General features: G+C 38.2%; 1 protein-coding gene across 4 annotated transcripts in view; it reads left to right on the forward strand.

Annotated features, from left to right (window-relative positions):
• KLHL2 (kelch like family member 2) overlaps positions 1–18,466 on the forward strand; it is a 118,681-nt gene that overhangs the window by 18,958 nt on the left and 81,257 nt on the right. For 2 of the 4 annotated variants that reach the window (XM_033215608.1, XM_033215609.1), the window contains exons 3-4: positions 3,880–3,986; positions 13,574–13,695. In XM_033215608.1, the coding sequence (XP_033071499.1) occupies positions 3,880–3,986; positions 13,574–13,695 (229 nt within the window). Of the gene's footprint in view, positions 1–3,879; positions 3,987–13,573; positions 13,696–18,466 lie in introns of those variants that run through there. The other 2 variants (XM_033215610.1, XM_033215611.1) reach the window with 2 other exon arrangements.

Below are 18,466 nucleotides of genomic sequence, written 5' to 3' on the forward strand. Positions count from 1 at the left end.
GAAATTCACCATGGAAGACTTTGCATATGGGCTGCTAAAAGAAGTTTTTCTTATTTTTAGTGCCAGACTTTTCATTCGTAGCTCTCTCACTCAAAAGTCATTCAGCTTCTTGTAAGCATGCAAATTTGGAAAGAGGTAAGGGCCGGACTCAATGTACACACACTGATATACACTCATTGTATACTCAGTGACACAAACTAGTAACAGTTTGTTAGCTCTCTCATCTCTAATGCTGTTTTAAAATATGTTATTACTGAAGACAGATAAAAAATTGAATACTAAAACTAAGCATGTTCTTAATTTGTAAAGTGACTCTGGGACCTAACCCAGGATGTGTCTGCATAATATTTTAGCAGTGTTTTAACCTTATTAGTTAACTTCCATCAACTAATAAGTCAGTAAGGCCAAGTCAGTAATATAAGTGACAGCCAGCAGGTATTATGTTAGAAGGTTTGGATCAATGAATAATTGTAATTGAAGCCAAATGTAATTAGTTATGTGATTTTTGAGGTGTTCAAGTGTAATTCCACTTGTGTTCCATCTTGAAACTAAAGCACTAGGAGGGATTACTGACAGAAGGAAAATAGGCATAAAGATGCACTTATACACTTGACTCATCTTGTGTTCAAATCCCCAGGTCACAAAAGAGAAACCTGAATTGCTTTGTTCTAGAGAGATCATGCATGCTCTGCTGACCCTACTTACCTCCCACCAGAGTTTCTTCGCTCCCACCCTTCTCTCTCCCCACTCTTCTTGGCCCACAGTTCCACATTCTGCTTTGCTGCTTCAGGTCTCCATGCAGTAGTACATCGTGTTCTCTTTGGGATTCTTGTGCTTATTCTTGATCCAGCTGACTCTTACTTGTTTTTAGAACTCAGCTTAAGGCCAATAACTGCAGCAAGCCCTTTCTGACCCCTAGTCTGATTTTAATGCACCCCCACCCACCTTTCCATAACATCTTTATTACGGTGCTTTCCACTTTATCCTATAATTTTTGCATTGCCAGTTTTTTCTGCTGGTCTTCTTAAGGGCAGAGATGGTCTTGCAGTACTTTGTTGAATGAATGAGCAAACTCTGATTTTTAAAAATATTCTGTAGAGGTAGTGCTAACACTAAAATTGGAGCTTTTATTAGCTTTATATATAACTTAAAAGTAATTTCTAGTATATAGTATGTCAAAAAGTAAATTATTATTTATAATTTATTGTTTCTCTTTCTTGTTTTTTTTTTTTTTTTTTTTTTTTTTTTGAGACGGAGTCTCGCTCTGTCGCCCGGACTGGAGTGCAGTGGCCAGTTCTCAGCTCACTGCAAGCTCTGCCTCCTGGTTTACGCCATTCTCCTGCCTCAGCCTCCCGAGTAGCTGGGACTACAGGCGCCAGCCACCTCGCCCGGCTAGTTTTTGTATTTTTAGTAGAGACGGGGTTTCAGCGTATTAGCCAGGATGGTCTCGATCTCCTGACCCCGTGATCCGCCCGTCTCGGCCTCCCAAAGTGCTGGGATTACAGGCTTGAGCCACCGCGCCCGGCCTCTCTTTCTTGTTTTATTCAAACTTTAACAGATCTTAAAACTGTATAGCTTTCCAGCACTTTGGGAGGCCGAGACGGGCGGATCACGAGGTCAGCAGATCGAGACCATCCTGGCTAACACGGTGAAACCCCGTCTCTACTAAAAATACAAAAAACTAGCCGGGCGAGATGGCGGGCGCCTGTAGTCCCAGCTACTCGGGAGGCTGAGGCGAGAGAATGGCGTAAACCCGGGAGGCGGAGCTTGCAGTGAGCTGAGATCCGGCCACTGCACTCCAGCCTGGGCGACAGAGCGAGACTCCGCCTCAAAAAAAAAAAAAAAAAAAAAAAAAAAAAAAAACTGTATAGCTTTAGGTTTTGTGTAGTGTCAAGAGGCTCTGGAGTCAGCCTGTGGTTTTGAATCCTGGCACTGCCACTAGTTGGAGGATTTTAACCTTGGTTTCCCCAGCTATAAATTTGGGGATAAAAATAATACTTTATAACATTGTGGTGGGCACTAAATGAAATAATACATGCAGGTAAAACTCTTGCATAGTTCCTTCCTGAAAACACCACTGACACTGCTGACTTTTCCCACCCTAGTTGTATGTGAACCCATAGAATTCATAGAATTGCAGAATGCTTTTATATTCTCAGGGCAGATGGTAGACTTTGTCAGTTCTCTAAAATGATCTGGAGGAGTTATAAATTAGTGATACTGTGCCACCTTTTATGACTCCAATATGGGACCTGCCGTATGTCTCATACAGCATCATGAGCCATTAAACTGTAACACACAAGCCATACTATAGTCTAAATGGCAAAGCAATCTCCTCAGCAATGAGGCGCTGGGATGCAGTCATCACTGATGCTGGGGTACTCTTTTTTTCTCCCATTTCTCCTAAACTGGAAGGAGAGTAGTTACCAGTAGGCTGTCCAAAAGTTTTGGCATGAACTTTATGGGAACAAGTTTGTAAGCAGTATGGACAGGTGGAAAACTTCAAGGACTTGGTCAAGCTCATGGCAAATGTTGCTTGTAAGCTACTAGAAAATTACAGAAGGAGGCAGGCCACCCTTTTAGGAAATAGAACAGTAGAGGAGGGTGCCAAGTGTGACCTGCATGCGCTATGCACATAGACATAAATTCAGTGCTTGGGTATGTGAGGTGTGGAAGGGACATTTGCTTTCACCACACCCATTTCAGTCATTCATAGTATGACTGCTAGCAGGGCAGGGCAGGTTTTAGGCTTCGGAGCCTTCTTGCTTGTTCTAGAATAAGCATCAGCAATGTTTTCTGTTAAAGATATCCTGTGACATTATGAATTACCTGGAGAGTGTGATCTGTCACCACATACTGCTTGTCAGAAATGCTTACCACATGTTTTCGAGTGAATTGCAATGGCTGTTTTAAAATTAGAGATATAATAATTATGGTTGCTGAATAATGGTTTGTTTTGAGGTAACAAAATGCTTTTTTTTTTTTTTTTTTTTGAAACAGAGTCTCTGTCACCTAGGCTGGAGTGTGGTGGTGCGATCTTGGCTGAATGCAACCTCCACCTCCTAGGTTCAAGCGATTCTCGTGTCTCGGCCTCCTCAATAACTGGGATCACAGGTGTGGTCTACCATGCCTGGCTAATATTTGTATTTTTAATAGAGCCTGGGTTTCACCATGTTGGCCAGGCTGGTCTCAAACTTCTGGCTTCAAGTGATCCACCTACCTTGGCCTCCCAAGGTGTTGGGATTACAGGCATGAGCCACTGCACCTGGCCAAAGTGCTTTTTGACTTTAGATGTAATATTTTCTGGCCTTGAGGGATGAGATATTTTGCGTTTGTAAAATGTTGTGATTAAGTTAAGCTTCAAATGCGCAAAGACTTTTAAGCAGCAGGTGTAATTGAATATAATTTTACCATTGCCTGATGAACTAGGGTCTTTAAAGATTTTTGTTGTTGTTGTTGGGAGGGGGTGGGTATTTGACCCAATTTAGTTTTCGGCATGTGTTTTTTCTTCATCTTCATGTCAGACTACACCTGCCACTTCTGCTGCTACTTCTTATTCAGACAACCTCATCTTTTGCAGTCCATTGATGGTTTGCTGCCAGTAATTGCCTTTAGGTTGAAAAATCAGTAATCAAGTTTGGGAAGATTTCTGTGTTTTTCAAAGGCAAGATTCTTAATGAGGATCCAAGGCATGTTGGGTGTTTATCCCAGCTGTTTTCTATGTACTTCATGTTTAGGGATCATGTCCCAAAGGATGGCTGTCTTTTACGTGAGTCTCCACTTGATGAAAGTGGGCTTTACTGTAATATTTTTGCATAGGATGTTCAATACATTCATTGTTGATATCATTTACATTTTTTCTCTCTGCTTTTTACACAGTCAAAATTTGCTGTGCGATGTCACAATTGTGGCAGAAGACATGGAAATCTCTGCTCATAGAGTGGTGCTGGCTGCCTGTAGTCCTTATTTTCATGCCATGTTTACAGGTATGAAATATTTTAGTTATGGGCATTTTAAAAAATGTATTCAGATCTGAGCTTTTCTTACCACATTTTCTTTTGTTATTAACATTTTACTTTTATGAAATGAATTATAATGGAAGAAAATGTTCTTGCTTTGTTCCAAATTCCTCCTCCTCTTTGTTTTTTATTGTTGGGTGTCAGTAAGCCTATACATATGGACACTCACAATTTTATGCTCAACTTTCCCCCTGTAAGTTATACTTATGTATATTAGTTCCTGCCATTTATAATAGCTTTTTGGCACTTTATTATTTTGACAAAAGAAAAACACTTTTACATTTTTTAAAATGATTTTTATATTTGTTTCATCTAGTATTACATTGAACAAAAAGATGTTTATTTAATATCCTTCATTTGGAAATACAAGAAAATAAAGCGGTTTATCTACAAGCTTAGATTTTACTTTGGCAACTGTGAAAATGTATAGAATGATTTTAGTACTTCTGGAAAAGAAGTAATTTATGTCTGTCACACTTGAATCCTTTACTCTCATTCTTTTTAAAAATATACTGTACAAAGAAATGAAGTTTTTATCTGTTACATCAATGAGTTTATAATCTTAGGGTATTGGTATGCCAAATAGAAAATACAAATAGAAATGTAGTTATATCAAAAAGCAAAAATACAAAGCTCTTCTTACTTTAGAAACTATTAAGTATTTTTGGTGCTACTGTTTTACTAGATACTTCAAGACATACAAAAACAGTGTGAACATGCTTCCTGCCCCAAAAGCTTCCTGTGTCGCCAGGGAGATGGATGTGCACCCTTTAATAGGTAGTAGTGTATGCAAGATCTGAGTGCCCACAGCAGTGATCAGACATTGAGGGCTGTGATGGGCAGCACTGAGAGAAGGATTTCCCCAGACCTGATGGATTGAGGAGTTTACACAGATAAAGATGAGTGTAGAAGGTCAGATGGAGAAGGTGGACTGAGTGAAAACTTTTCTGGGTGTCTTGGGAGTAGTGAGGAGACCAGAGCCCCACTCAGTTTTCAGTCTTTTATGATCTTGCTGTTCCAGAACAGAGTTAAATAATCAGGAATGAAGAAGGATAGCAGGTGGGCTCTGAGCCAAGTTGAGGATGTAGTTTGGGAGGGTTGCCTTTCAGCTGAGATTGATCTGAAAAGTCAATACCCATGAAGCGAGACTAGTCAGATTTTTATGTCTTGGGGTTCACGTTAGTCTCTTGATTTACATCTTATTTATTACTGCTGGACACTTTTCTAGAGAGAGAGAGTCTCTAAGGCTTGTAAGAAGGATTCGATCTGGAATGTGTTGGGCTACTTCAGGAATTCCCTTGTAAAGTGCTGTCCCCCCTTGGTGGCCTTCCTTCAGATGACACTGCTGTTGCCACTTACTTGTTGGAACTACAATCTGTGCTTCGGTTTCCCTATCTGGAAAATGGGAATAATAATATTACCCACATCCTAGTGTTTTTGTAAAGATTAAATGAGATCATATGTGTGAATTTCTTAGCACTTGACACATAGAAAATGATCAGTTAATTTTGACACTAATTATTATGGTCATCATCACCATTCTTTTTTATTCTAACTTTGTAAATTTCTTTATATTCTGTACAAGATTGAAAAGCTGTAAGCTAGACTCTTTTTTTTTTTTTGATAAATGTTTTATTGTCCACAGAGTGACAAAAATAGAGTGATTAACTTATACCTGTAAGATCAAGGTTAGTTTCCTTTCCCCTCAAAAGGCTTTGGAGACTTAGTGTCTCCAAATTCCTTGAGCCTTAGACATCCAGTGAAATGGCTGCTAGGTAGAGATAGGAGGTCTTATTATTATTATGTCTTTAGCTGTCTTTTCTGTTTGCTTTATAATCTAAACTGCATTTCGGTTTCCCTCTTCTGTGTTTGTCTAATGGTTCTCTGTGCTTCATGATTTAGCTGACATGTGATGTATGAATATGTGAGCTTTGCCTAAGGAAGGGAATGAGGCATTGAAGACATTCTGATTCTCTAAGTATTTATAGTGTATCGCAACTAACTAGTAGGTAGGTGCTTTTGCAATTCAACTGGTTTCTGTCTGAGAATATACCTTTTATGCTTAGTCAAATTTTAGATTGCTATGCGCTGAAGTAGTTGAAAATAGGAATACTGTTAATTTCTGGCACATATGCAAAGTGTGAATTGAGTACCTAACGTGGTTTTTTTTTTTTTTACTAGTTTATTGAGGCATATTTTATATATCATAACATTTACCCATTTCAGGGCTGGACGCAGTGGCTCACACCTGTAATCTCAGCACTTTAGGAGGCTGAGGCAGGTGGATTGCTTAAGTTCAAGACCACCCTGGGCAACACGACGAAAACCCATCTCTATCAAAATACAGAAATTTAGCTTAGTGTGGTGGCACTAGCCTATAGTCCTAGCTACTCAGGAGGCTGAGGTAGAAGGATCACTTGAGCCTGGGAGGCAGAGGTTGCAGTGAGCCAAGATGGTGTCATTGTACACCAGCCTGGGTGACAGAGTGAGAGGAAAAAAAAAAATTACCTGTATTAAATGCACAACTCACTGATTTTTAGTAAATTTACTGAGTTGTACTGCCATCACCATAAATCAATTTTAGAAGATTTTTGTTCCCACATAATGTTTATAAGGTTCATCCGTGTCACTGATGTTTCAAAGGAAGCTGTTCTTATTGCTAAATAGCATTCCATGTGAATAGACCACTTTTGACTTTCCATTTACCAGTCAATGGATGTTTTTGTGTTGTTTCAGTTTTTGGCTATTATGAATAATATTGCTATGAGCATTCATGTGCAGTTCTTTGTGTGGACATGTATTTTTATTTCTCTTGGGAGTAGATATCTAGGAGTGTAATTGCCAGGTCACATGGTACATTTATACTTAAAAAATTCTGCTAAGCTGTTTTTCCAAAGTTACCGCACTGTTTTCCATTCCTGCTAGCAATGTTTGAAACTTCCTATTTCTCCACATCCTTGCCAGCACTTGCTCTTGCTTTTTAAAAAATTATAGCCCTTCTAGTGGGTGTTGAAGTAGCATAGTATTGTAGTTTTAATTTCCATTTTTCTAATGACCAATGATGTTGAGCATCTTTCTATGTGCTTATTATTTAGGCTAAACTTTTATGGTTTTTCAGCAGTAGATGCTCTTTGACTTTCTGGCTATCTTTGTATTGTTTTTTTTCTACTTTTGAATCTACTGTTTAGCCCACAAGTTGGCAGAGATCAGATAAAAAAGATAAAGGCAGGGCGCAGTTGCTCATGCCTGTAATCCCAGCACTGTGGGAGGCCAAGGTGGCAGAATTGCTTGAGCCCATGAGTTCTAAACCAGCCTGGTAGAAATAGGGAGACCTCATCTCTAAAAATATTTTTTAAAAAATTTACTGAGCATGGTCACACATGCCTGTATAGTCAGTCCCAGCTACTGGGGAGGCTGAGGCAGGAGGATCGCTTGAGCCTAGGAAGCAGAGGTTGCACTGAGCTGAGATCATGCCATTGCCCTCCACCTGGGCAACAGAGTGAGAATGTGACCCTGTCTCAAAAAAGAAAAAAAAAAAAAAAAAACGAGGATTGGGTCTAGGTAATTTAGTGTATGTAGACTCATTTAAGTATTTGCCAGAGTATAAGTACTTTATTTCTTTATTTGTTTTTCATGGTCTGAAGCCCTGGTAAGCTTTTTTTAAAATTATGGTGAGGTTAACAAGTAGACCATTGGATGCTTTCATTCCACCAAACATCAGGTACATTTACATTCTCTTGCTCAGGGACAGGGAGTTGCCCTACTCTTCTTTTGTTTTCGTGTGACTAACCTATTAGGAAATGGGGAATATGCAGATGTTCTTTGTTGGCTCTTACTTTTAATCTCATAAACTGTAGGTGAAGTATTCATTTAAATTATATCACCTAAGAAATAATTCTGTTACTCGTCATAGTTCCAAGTGTTTGAGTAGAGAAGGGAAGTGAAAAGTAATTCTGTGATGTAGTCACAGGGTTTTTACTTTGTGAAGTATGGGCCTATTTAGAGCAAGGCCAAGTTGTTTAACTATTACTTAAGAAAGAACATACCAAATTGGGTTCTTGTGTTTTTAGATGACTTCTTGGTTACAAATGTGGCATTTAGAAAGCTGTTTGCTTAACACATACTTTGAGATTTATTTGTGCCACAGGCTAACATTTCTGAAATCTGGTGAGAAGTACTGAATACTAAATTTTTATTTTTAGCCTTTTTTTTGGTGTGCTTTTTGATTTCTTTTGTCATATTGAACATGATTCAGTAAAATAAATTAGAATAGGAAAAGACAGATTATTGTTTGAGTTACTAAGAAGTGAGATTTTAAAAAGCTGTGTACATGGTTATGTTTGTCTAAGATTCATACTTTCATTCATCAAGGAGTATTTATTGAGCATCTTCTTTGCTAGGCATTGTCCTAGGCTTTGGGGACTCGAGTGATGAATAAAACAGATAAGTTCCTGTTCTCGTGATTCTAGTTAGGAAGAAGAAGAAAGGTTAGACAGTAAGTAAACACACGAAAGATAATTTCTGATATTGATGATGGCTCTGAAAAAAATTAAATAGAATGTTGCACAAAGAACTTAAGATGGAATGCTTTAGGCTGCCTGTAACAGCAAGCTCCATTCAAACTGGTTTAAATAATAAGAAAGCAGGCTGGGCACCAGACATGGTTGGATGTACAGCTTGAAAATTTCATCAAGAATCTTCTTCCTTCTGTCTCTCTACCCTTCTGTCCTCAATAAAAACATCCTAAGGTTTGTTCCCCTCTTAAATGAAAGATGCCTACAACAGTGGACCCAACAACCACTTCCTTGAGTGGACTCAAGGAAGGAGGACGCTCTCTTTTAGGAGCTAAGGAACCTTTCTCAGAAGTTACCCAAACCAGATCAAAACTGGAAGGGCAATGCAGTTAACATGTTGGCCTTAGAATTGCTGTAGAACTGGAGAGTTACATGCTCTGACCATCATAGAGAGTGGCTGGTGGGGCACCTGGGTCAGCTTGCCGAACTGAAAATGCCTGTGTGTCAGTAACTGCTTTGTAACCCAAGAAGAAAAAGGTGGTAGTGATTAGAGTAGATGATAAGTAGAACTTGTAAAGTAATGGAATAAAATTTATTTATTAAACATAGCTATAAATTTGTTATTTATTTCTTAGGGTTTCAGCACAGTCAGTGTTTCTGTGTTATGCTTTTATGTTTTCTTTTTTTTTCCAGATGTTTTGTGTGCTAAATAACTGAAATTAGAATCATAGAATTTAAAAAATGAAATGAATTTTAGCGTTTATCTTTTTAAACCTATTCACTTTTCGTGTATTCATTGGATAAATTCATTTTACAGTGGGTAAGTGAAGTTACCAGTTTATGTTTGGCTTCAGGAGTCCTGATTAAAGGTCCTTGAGATGGATTGTTTTTTTTTTTTGAGATGGAGTCTCGCTCTGTCACCAGGCTGGAGTGCAGTGACACGATCTCAGCTCTCTGCAACCTCCGTCTCCTGGGTTCAAGCGATTCTCCTGCCTCAGCCTCCTGAGTAGCTGGGACTACAGGCATGCGAGATAGAAATGTTTTTAGCTATATATGTGTTTTTACACTTTCATGATTTGGAGGACTTTCTTTTTTTTCTCAATAAAAGTAGATATGAGACTGGGTGCAGTGGCTCATGCCTATAATCCCAGTACTTTGGGAGGCCAAGGCAGAAGAATCATTTGAGGCTGTGAGTTCAAGGCTGCAGTGAGCTGTGATTACACAATTGCACTTCATCCTGGGCAACAGAGTGAGACTCTGTTTCAAACAAAAAAAGAGAAAGTAGAGATGATGTGGTATTTGCTAGTGAAAGTGCTTAGCTTACCCTGTAATGTATAGTGATGTTCAATAAATGTTTGTTGACTGAAATCCTTCATAGCTAGAATATCCATATTTAAGACTAATTTTAAAGTGCCATTAGTTATGTTAAGTAAAAATGCTATATTTTATGTATTTATTCAATTAATTAATTTATTTACTTACTTATTTGTTTGGCAAGACAGAGTCTTGCTCTGTCACCCAGGCTGGAGTGCAGTGGTGTGGTCTGAGCTCACTGTAACCTCCGCATCCCAGGGTCATGCAATTCTCCTGCCTCAGCCTCCCAACAGGCATGTACCAGCATGCCTGGCTAATTTTTGTATTTTTAGTAGAGACAGGGTTTCGCCATGTTGGCCAGGCTGGTGTTGGACACCTGACCTCACGTGATCTGCCCACCTCGGCCTCCCAAAGCACTGGGATTACAGGCGTGAGTCCCTGCGCCCAGCCAAAACGCTACGTTTTAAATTGGCACTTGCTTTACTTTTTATTCATCTAGTCGTTTATTTATCCAACCAGTATTTATTGGGTATCTACTAGATGTCAGACATGTTATACAGAGATAAGAAAGGCTTCATCCCTGTTCTCAGTGAACTTAAGAATTCAGAGGAGGAGAACTAGGTAAAGAGTTGATTATGACAGAGTGGATTTGCATGAATTACCCAACTGTACCTAGAGTGAGAGTGTTAATCCAGCCTTGGGCCACCAACAGATAAGGCTACCTAGAGAGGTTCCAGTGGAGATTAGCCTGGGAAATGAGTGGGTGGGGAGACAGAGAGGACAATGTTCAACAGGAGCATCAGGGGTAAGACATTGCCTGGTGTCTGTAGAAAACAACAAACAGCTTCTCATTAATGTATTTCAAGTTTAGAAATGGCGGCGGGGAGAGAGAGAAGGCTAGATAATCAATCAGGGGCTGGACATGTGTGCTTGGACTGGGAGAAACCAAAGGATTTTTGAACTCCATGCTCAGATTTGTGGAGTCAGTACTGGAGGCAGGAAAAGAATTAGGAGGTGGCTCCATTGGTGTTAGCAAGAGATTATAGGACCCCCAAGGGCGAGAAGGTGAGAAGATTTATTTGAGATCTATCCAAGGTTAATTCTGCAAGTTTTGGTGAACTGTGGGATTGGTGGGTAAGGAAGAGGAGAGAGTCAAGGATGACTGTCACTTAGGTTTTTAGTATAGGTGTTTGTATGGATTGCATAATGTAGTTTCAGAGTTCTGATATAACTTTAGAGTTATGTGATCAAAACATAAACAAGAAACTATAATCTCTATAGAGATTATGTGAGGTTATAAATGGTAAGGATAAACTATGTACAGTATCATTGGATAGCCTAGCTTTTTTTCTGTTTGTTTGAAATCCGACAAAGTCTTGCTATGTTGCCCAGGCTGGTCTTGAACTCCTGGCCTCAAGTGATTCTCCTGCTTCAGTCTCCCTAGTAGCTGGGATTACAGGAGTGAGCCACAGCACCTGACTCTCCTTGGATAGTTTTAAAAATGCATTATCAGTCATAAATCTCACAAAGCCATGCCGTTTAAAGATTTCCTCTGAAAACACAGCAAAGGGCAAAAACTAAGGTAATATGTAACTACTGGAATTAGATATAAATAACTTTTACAATTCTCTTTAGTATGTGCTTTGATTCATAGTAATTAGCATTTTTAAACCATTAATGCAATCATGGGCAAGTTTTTTGTTTTTCTTACTGTTCTTGTAAATTAATATAAAAATATTAAAATGTTTTCAAAACAGTATATAATTGAGATTGAATTTATTGGAAGCAGATATAGTTTTCTGGGGAGAAAAATAATCTTAAAAATGACAAATATTTGAATTAGCAAAATGCATCATATAGCAATACCTTAACAATATTAAAAACTGTTTGGCAGAGAACTAATTATTTTTCAGCCATACATGTAAATTAAAGTCCCACTTGGTTTTGTCTAAGATGAGTCCCGTTTAACTGAGTACTGGCTGTTTGGCTTTGGGCTCATGTGGCCCCAGGCCCTGAAGGGCTTCGCATATTATTGGGGCCCTGTAGGTGAATCAGTTATGGGCTTTGTCTAAAGTCCAGGTGGGAATCACCAGAATGTCTTAACTTTTGGCACAAAAGAGTCTTCAGTTTATACAAACCCCAACTATCCACAGGATCCAGCAAGAGTAGAATAGAGGAAGGTGCCTTATATGTGGCTGAAGACTTATTTTTCTGTATTCCTTGACCTTCCTTTTCCCCCCTTTCTGTAAGAAGGGAAAAAACATTTGCTGCAGCACCGGACGTACAACTCAGTCCCTTTTCATCCTGCTATGTAGGTATAGGTACACCTTTCTCATTAACTCTCCTACTTCCCTTGTCATACAAAGAGATGTTTTTCTTCCTGGAAAGTAGCAGGGTAGTTTTTGGGATATTTTAGCTCTGAGGTGAACAGCTTCTTTCTGAGATCTTGTCAGAGATAATCTCCAGGGAAGCACACAGTTAAATGTACACGACGATTGTTATTTCTCTCCTCCCAGGGTTTGTGTTTACAAAGGAATTTTGTGTAATTATGATTTCCCATAGACTTTTCTGATAGTTTATGGTCGCTGACAGTGCATTGTATCTGAAAAAGAAGCGAGCTTTCAAGAAATCTTGAGGCAGTGTTGTTTTAGTAAGAGATGCTGGGTTAAAGTGAAGGTAATGAAGGCACGTTCTCATGCTTCTTTTATCTTTATAACTTAGTGAATTCTAGAGCCAAATCTTTTTTGCCCATGGCCCTCAGCATTATTCTTGGACTGTCCTTTTAATTTTTAATTGAATCCCTCCCCACCCCCATTCAATTGCTTGTGTCTCCAAGTATCATGGTTCACTTACGTTGTCCACACCTAGGTGCTTAAACTTGCCTCCTGCTCTCCCCAAGTCTCCCTGGCTTAGGGACCATCCCTTCTCTTTTCTCTTTCCCTATTTCTTTTCCACAAGTGGGTATTAGGAAGAAAGTCTTGTACTGTTTTTTTACAGGCAGTTTTGTAGAAGGATACCTGGTTTTAGTAATAAAGCTGGTATGGAAATGACTTCAGCGTGAAGTTGCTGCAGATGACAAACAGGAACTGAATCTGAGCTAGAAGATCTCTGTAACAAGCTTTGTTATTGACTAACCCTTTGTTATTATTGTGATCCCTGTTACGCCTTGCATTTTCTCAGCATCATAAGTAATTTGTTTTCTCCTTGTCTCCGGAGTGAGGGTTGTGACCTCTCACTGAGGGTGGAGCCTCTGTGTCTGGTGTAGGCTATGCATGCCCCTGCAGGCATTTGTGTGTTTGTTGAAGGAGTAATGCTAACCAGGTGGGTGCTTTTTAGCAACCGTGCATTGCTATTAGCCAAAGGCAGTAACATCGTTACTCTTCTAGTCATGACTAGAAATCCATGAAGACAATAAATGCCCCAAAGCAGGGACAGCCTCAGCTACTGATCCTGTAGCCACAAGAATAGTTCATGCAGCTGGACATACGGCACATTCATTGTTGTGATACGATTTTGAGGTGCAAGTGGGTAACAAAAGTACATTTTATGATTTGCTCAGGTAAGCTTTGGAAGAGGAAGGGGAGTGTTTTCGGCCTGCAAAAAGTGGCTGATTATGCTGCCCATTGAATACAGTGAGTGGCAAGAAGGTGTATCAATCCGTATTGGCATTGGAACTTCCACAGTAGTGTCTTGCTGTAACATCACTCTTACTCCTTTGTGTTTTAGGTGAGATGAGTGAGAGCCGAGCAAAGAGAGTTAGAATAAAAGAGGTAGATGGCTGGACCCTGAGGATGCTAATTGATTACGTTTACACTGCAGAAATTCAGGTTACAGAAGAAAATGTACAGGTAAGAGTAAACACTTCACACCATCTAGCTATTTATGCATATAGTTTTTTTAATAAAAAAAAGCATACCCACACAGTATACATTTTGCACCAAAATAATAGGATTCATTGTGAAAACTGTAATTCTAAAAAATATTTGGAATGATTGCATCTTTTTAGTAATGTTTCTGAGTTCAGTATCTTTTATATTCTTTAAGATCTAAGATACAAATCCTTTAGTTCTCTGAATGATACTTGTTCTTTCATGAAAACACTGTCATATTCTTTTATAACTGTTGATTGATGCTGCCCACAGTTTTTCTTTATTCCTTGGAGAAGGGTATAGTCTACAAAGAATGTTTTTGACTGCCGATATTCTTTATTTCTGCCTTTTTTTTTTTTTGGATACACGATCTTGCTCTGTCTCTCAGGGTGCAGTGTAGTGGCTTGATCATGGATCATGCAGCCTCGACCTCCTAGACTCAAGCAGTCTTCCTGCCACAGCCTCCCAAGTAGCTGCGACTACAGGCATGTGCCACTATGCGCAGCCAGTTTTCTTATTTTTTTGTAGAGAGGTCTCACTATGTTCTCCAGGCTGATCTCAAACTCTTGGACTTCAAGTGATCCATCCTCTTCAGCCTCCCAAAGTGTTGTGATTATAGGTGTGAACCTCCATATGCCCAGCCTATTCTTTGTTTCACTATTTGAGCATCCTCTTTAAGTGATTCTGGAGTTTAGCTAAAAGTTGGCATTGCATCTTATTTCCTGTAAAGAACAAATGTTTCATGTGTGTTACATAAATGTTTAAATAATACAGATGAATGTGGAGTAAAAGGTGAAAATCCCTCTTTAGAAAACTGCCCTTCTCTTTGAACCTACTCCAGTCCACATACATTGATTCACTTCTTCTTCCCTAGAGGGTAGCTTCTGTTATCTACTGTGAATCCCTTCAGACCATTTTCCATGTGTTTATTCACACACACGTACACATAGATTTTTTACATAAGAAATACTATACTTGTTCTGAAACTTGCTTTTTCAACTGAACAGTGTCTTAGGGGTCTTTACACATTAATGCATATGGGTCTAACTCATGTTAATCAGCTATATACATGTATGATTTTTCACCTTTATATAAACAGTACAATGAGTGGACAGTTTTACATTTGCATACCCAAACTTTATAAGCTGGATTCCTCAAAATGGAATTGGTGAATCAAAGAGTACATGCGTATATTAATTTTTTGATAGCGATGCCAAATTGCCATCTGAAAATGTGTGTTTATTTATATTCCTTCTAACAGGGACACTGTGTTTTAAGGACAACAACAATAACTAGGGCTAAATTCTTAAGAAATAATCTTTAAATTCTACTTACACAAATAGGAAGTTGTTGGCTTAATCCTTATCCCTGCTAGCTAGTTGAAATATGCTACAAAATGAATTTGGAGATTGAAATCTTTGCACTTTTTAAGACATGCTATCGATTGTTCCATGTGAAATATTGGCAGTAGTAAGGTCTCCTGGTGATCTTTCCCAGATGGCCTCATTAGCCTTTGCTTGGAAGTTCTAGTTATGAGGTAAGGCATTTGAAAAACCTTGGTCAATATTGGGGATGTTTCTAAATGTATGCATCAGATGCCAGATGAATTTTTTTTTTTAACATAGAAGAAAGTGTTTGGTGTATGTCATGAGATCACTGTGCTAAGATGTCATCTCATTCTTGTCTTTTAGGTACATTTAAACTATTCACTAGATTCTGGGGCATTATTTTCAACAGGAGTTTATCTTGGTTTCTTTTTGTTCATTCCATTTATTCATTTTAGCGCATGGGCCTCATTATACCCTTATATTTGACCTTCAACAATTGAATTACTGATTTCTTTGATTCACAATGGACCACATGGGAGAAAATTGAGAAAAATCATTTAGGCATTAGAGACAAAACTGTGTGAATTCAGCCCTGAATGTTGTTTGTAGTAGTTCTTGTGGTGGGGACATGGGCCTATTAGGAGTTAGGAGAACGCCTCTCATGTTTCTTTTAATAACTGTCATGTTCCAGTCCTGAAATACTAGTCATCACAGCCTTTCAGAAAACTCTTGCCATGCTAATTTGCCTCTTGTATATATTGCTTAGCTTTTAGAATATGCAGGAATACATTCTAAGAGTTACATTTGGCAGGCTTATTAGATGCTTAACATTTGTATAGTTTCATTTTGTTTTTAAGAGGGGGAGGGATATCTCTTCAGCATAGGGCTATCCTGGTTTGTAAAGCTTTCTTTTATTTTCGATTGAAAAATACTTGTTTTGGAAAAGGCAGTTGAGAAATAAATTTGATTAAAAATAGCTACTTTTTCCATAACATGTGTTTTTCAATGAAAAAAAATAAGACTATACCATATCAAGATACACCAGACTCCTCTTTCCTGTTTTATATGTTTTTTGTCAATCTGTGTTTTGTTACATCTTTCTTGTGAGGTGCTGTCCACCTTAAAAAAGCAGTATGGTGAAAAAAGCAGTATGGTGGAGGTGTCTGGTGTTATTAATGTTAAGCTGAAGTTTTAAGTGGCCCTAACTGAAAGCCGTGCTCTGAATTTGTATGCCCCGAAGGTGCTGACAGTGGGAACAGAAGTTTCTGTAATTCAAATGTTTCTTGTTGATGGTATATTTTTCTCGCTAGACCTAGACTCAAATCTTTTACCAGGTGACCTCCCTTTTGTAAGTTTCTGTTTTAGTAATAAAGTACAGTATTGGGCTAGAAAGTATTTTTGGGATTGCATGTTTTGATGTAGAATCATTGTGCCGTAGAATGCTGAGATCCAGCCATCTGTTGGCAGTCAGTTGGTGACAGAACAGGGCTATAACCCTGTTTTCCCAGATTACTAGTTTAGGGTCTCTTCCATGATACCGTACGGTCTCCTTATTACACTAACTTTAAACAATATGATAGCTATTTGAAATGAAAGTTGTTAACTTGGAGTCAGAATGAGGGAATGAGTAATTTAAAAAATTAACTCCAAAGAAGGGACTACTGTTATTATAGTCCCTTCTGATTTATACAAGCAATAGGGCTTTAATTCTTGGCCATTCCAGGTCTCCTAGCTTTTTATGTGTTTGTGTATGTTGCTGCTGTTGTTTTTTTGTTTGTTTAGGTTTTTAAACTTTGGCTTTAAGTTTGGATATTTGGTTTTATTTATGGCAAAATTGGAGGATAATTTGAGCTAAATGAATTTACAGTTTTTTTTTTTTAAAGGGAATTAAAAGGAGAACCAATATTTTACCTATGACTACACTTGTAATTCAACTTTTTTGGTGGTGGTTGTTGAGAGAATTAAAATTTAACTTGTGTCTAGAGTTTTAAAGCAAACTTTATGAACTGCATAAATCTGGGAAATAGAGAAAATACAGCCAAAGGCTATTGAAAAGTATGCTCTTGGACATTTGGTGGTTATGGACACCTTTGAGAATCTGATGAAAAACTGTCAACCCTTTCCTAAGGAAAGGACACATTAGCTTATCTACACAAAGTTTTGCATACTTTTTCAATACACTTTCAGAGAATCCGTGTACCTTGCTGCTTGCCTCACCTTCCACTGTTAAGAATACTTGGCTTTATTTTTAAATTTTTTAATCTTTTTATTTTATTGAGACAGAGTCTTGCGCTTTTGCCTAGGCTGTGGTGCGGTGGTGTGATCTTGGCTCATTGCAACCTCCGCTTCCCAGTTTCAAGCAATTCTCCCGCCTCAGTCTTCCGAGTAGCTGGGGCTACAGACATGCACCACCACATCCGGCTAATTTTTGTATTTTTAGTAGAGATGGGGTTTCGCCATGTTGGCCAGATTGGTCTTGAACTCCTGACCTCAAGCAGTCTGCCCACCTTGGCCTCCCCAAGTGCTGGGATTATAGGCATGAGCCACCACTCCCGGCCAAGAATACTTGTCTTTAGATATAAAAAATACAAATATGTAAGTGAGTGTGTGTCTGTGTGTGTGTGTGTGTATGAAGGATTTTCACATGGGTATATTGCCAGCTATATGCTAAGCATTTTATATGTAGCTCATTTGATGTTTATGCCTCCATGTAAGATAGGTGTTACCCCAATGTGATTGAAGAAATAGGCTTAAGAAGGTTAAATAATTTGTTCAACATCACACAGCAACTATTAAATTGTCGTTAATTAGTATTGCTTACAAAGAGAGTTTATAAATTCAAAAATGTAAATGTCTTTATAACTAAAAAATTTTTTTCATGATCCAAAAATTATTCAAGATATATGCTTTGTCATTAGATGTATTAATTAACACTTTTGGAGAATCCTAAAAGATCTTGAACTTCTTCAAGCATTTACTTCATTGCTAAATTTGTAGTTTTGTTACATGAGTTTAACTTCTCAGCCTTTGGGTGTTTGTTTTGGCTTCCTAAAAGTAGGTAAGAGTTTTCCACTTGATGTAAGTGTTAAAAACAAAGGTAATGATGTTAATAAACAGTGCCCATGAAAGTAAATGCTCTCATTCCTCAATTAATATTATGAGTACTCATCTACAGATTCTTTCTATATTAGAACTTTTATCATCTAGAAGAATTTAAGAAACATCTGATGATGTTGAATGGATGGGTTTTAAAAAGTTCATGAAACATGTTAGACGAATTGGAATTATTTGAGACAGAAACGTCTCTTTAGAAATGAAGCAGAATTTAAATGAGAGTTTTTCAAGGGACATCTAAAATCAATTATTGGTAATAAACAGACTTAATTGTTTAACACAATCTCAGTATAGTAGAAATTCAACGT

Source organism: Trachypithecus francoisi, unplaced genomic scaffold, assembly GCF_009764315.1.
Source record: "Trachypithecus francoisi isolate TF-2019V2 unplaced genomic scaffold, Tfra_2.0 Lachesis_group1, whole genome shotgun sequence".
NCBI classification, from domain to species: Eukaryota; Metazoa; Chordata; class Mammalia; order Primates; family Cercopithecidae; genus Trachypithecus; species Trachypithecus francoisi.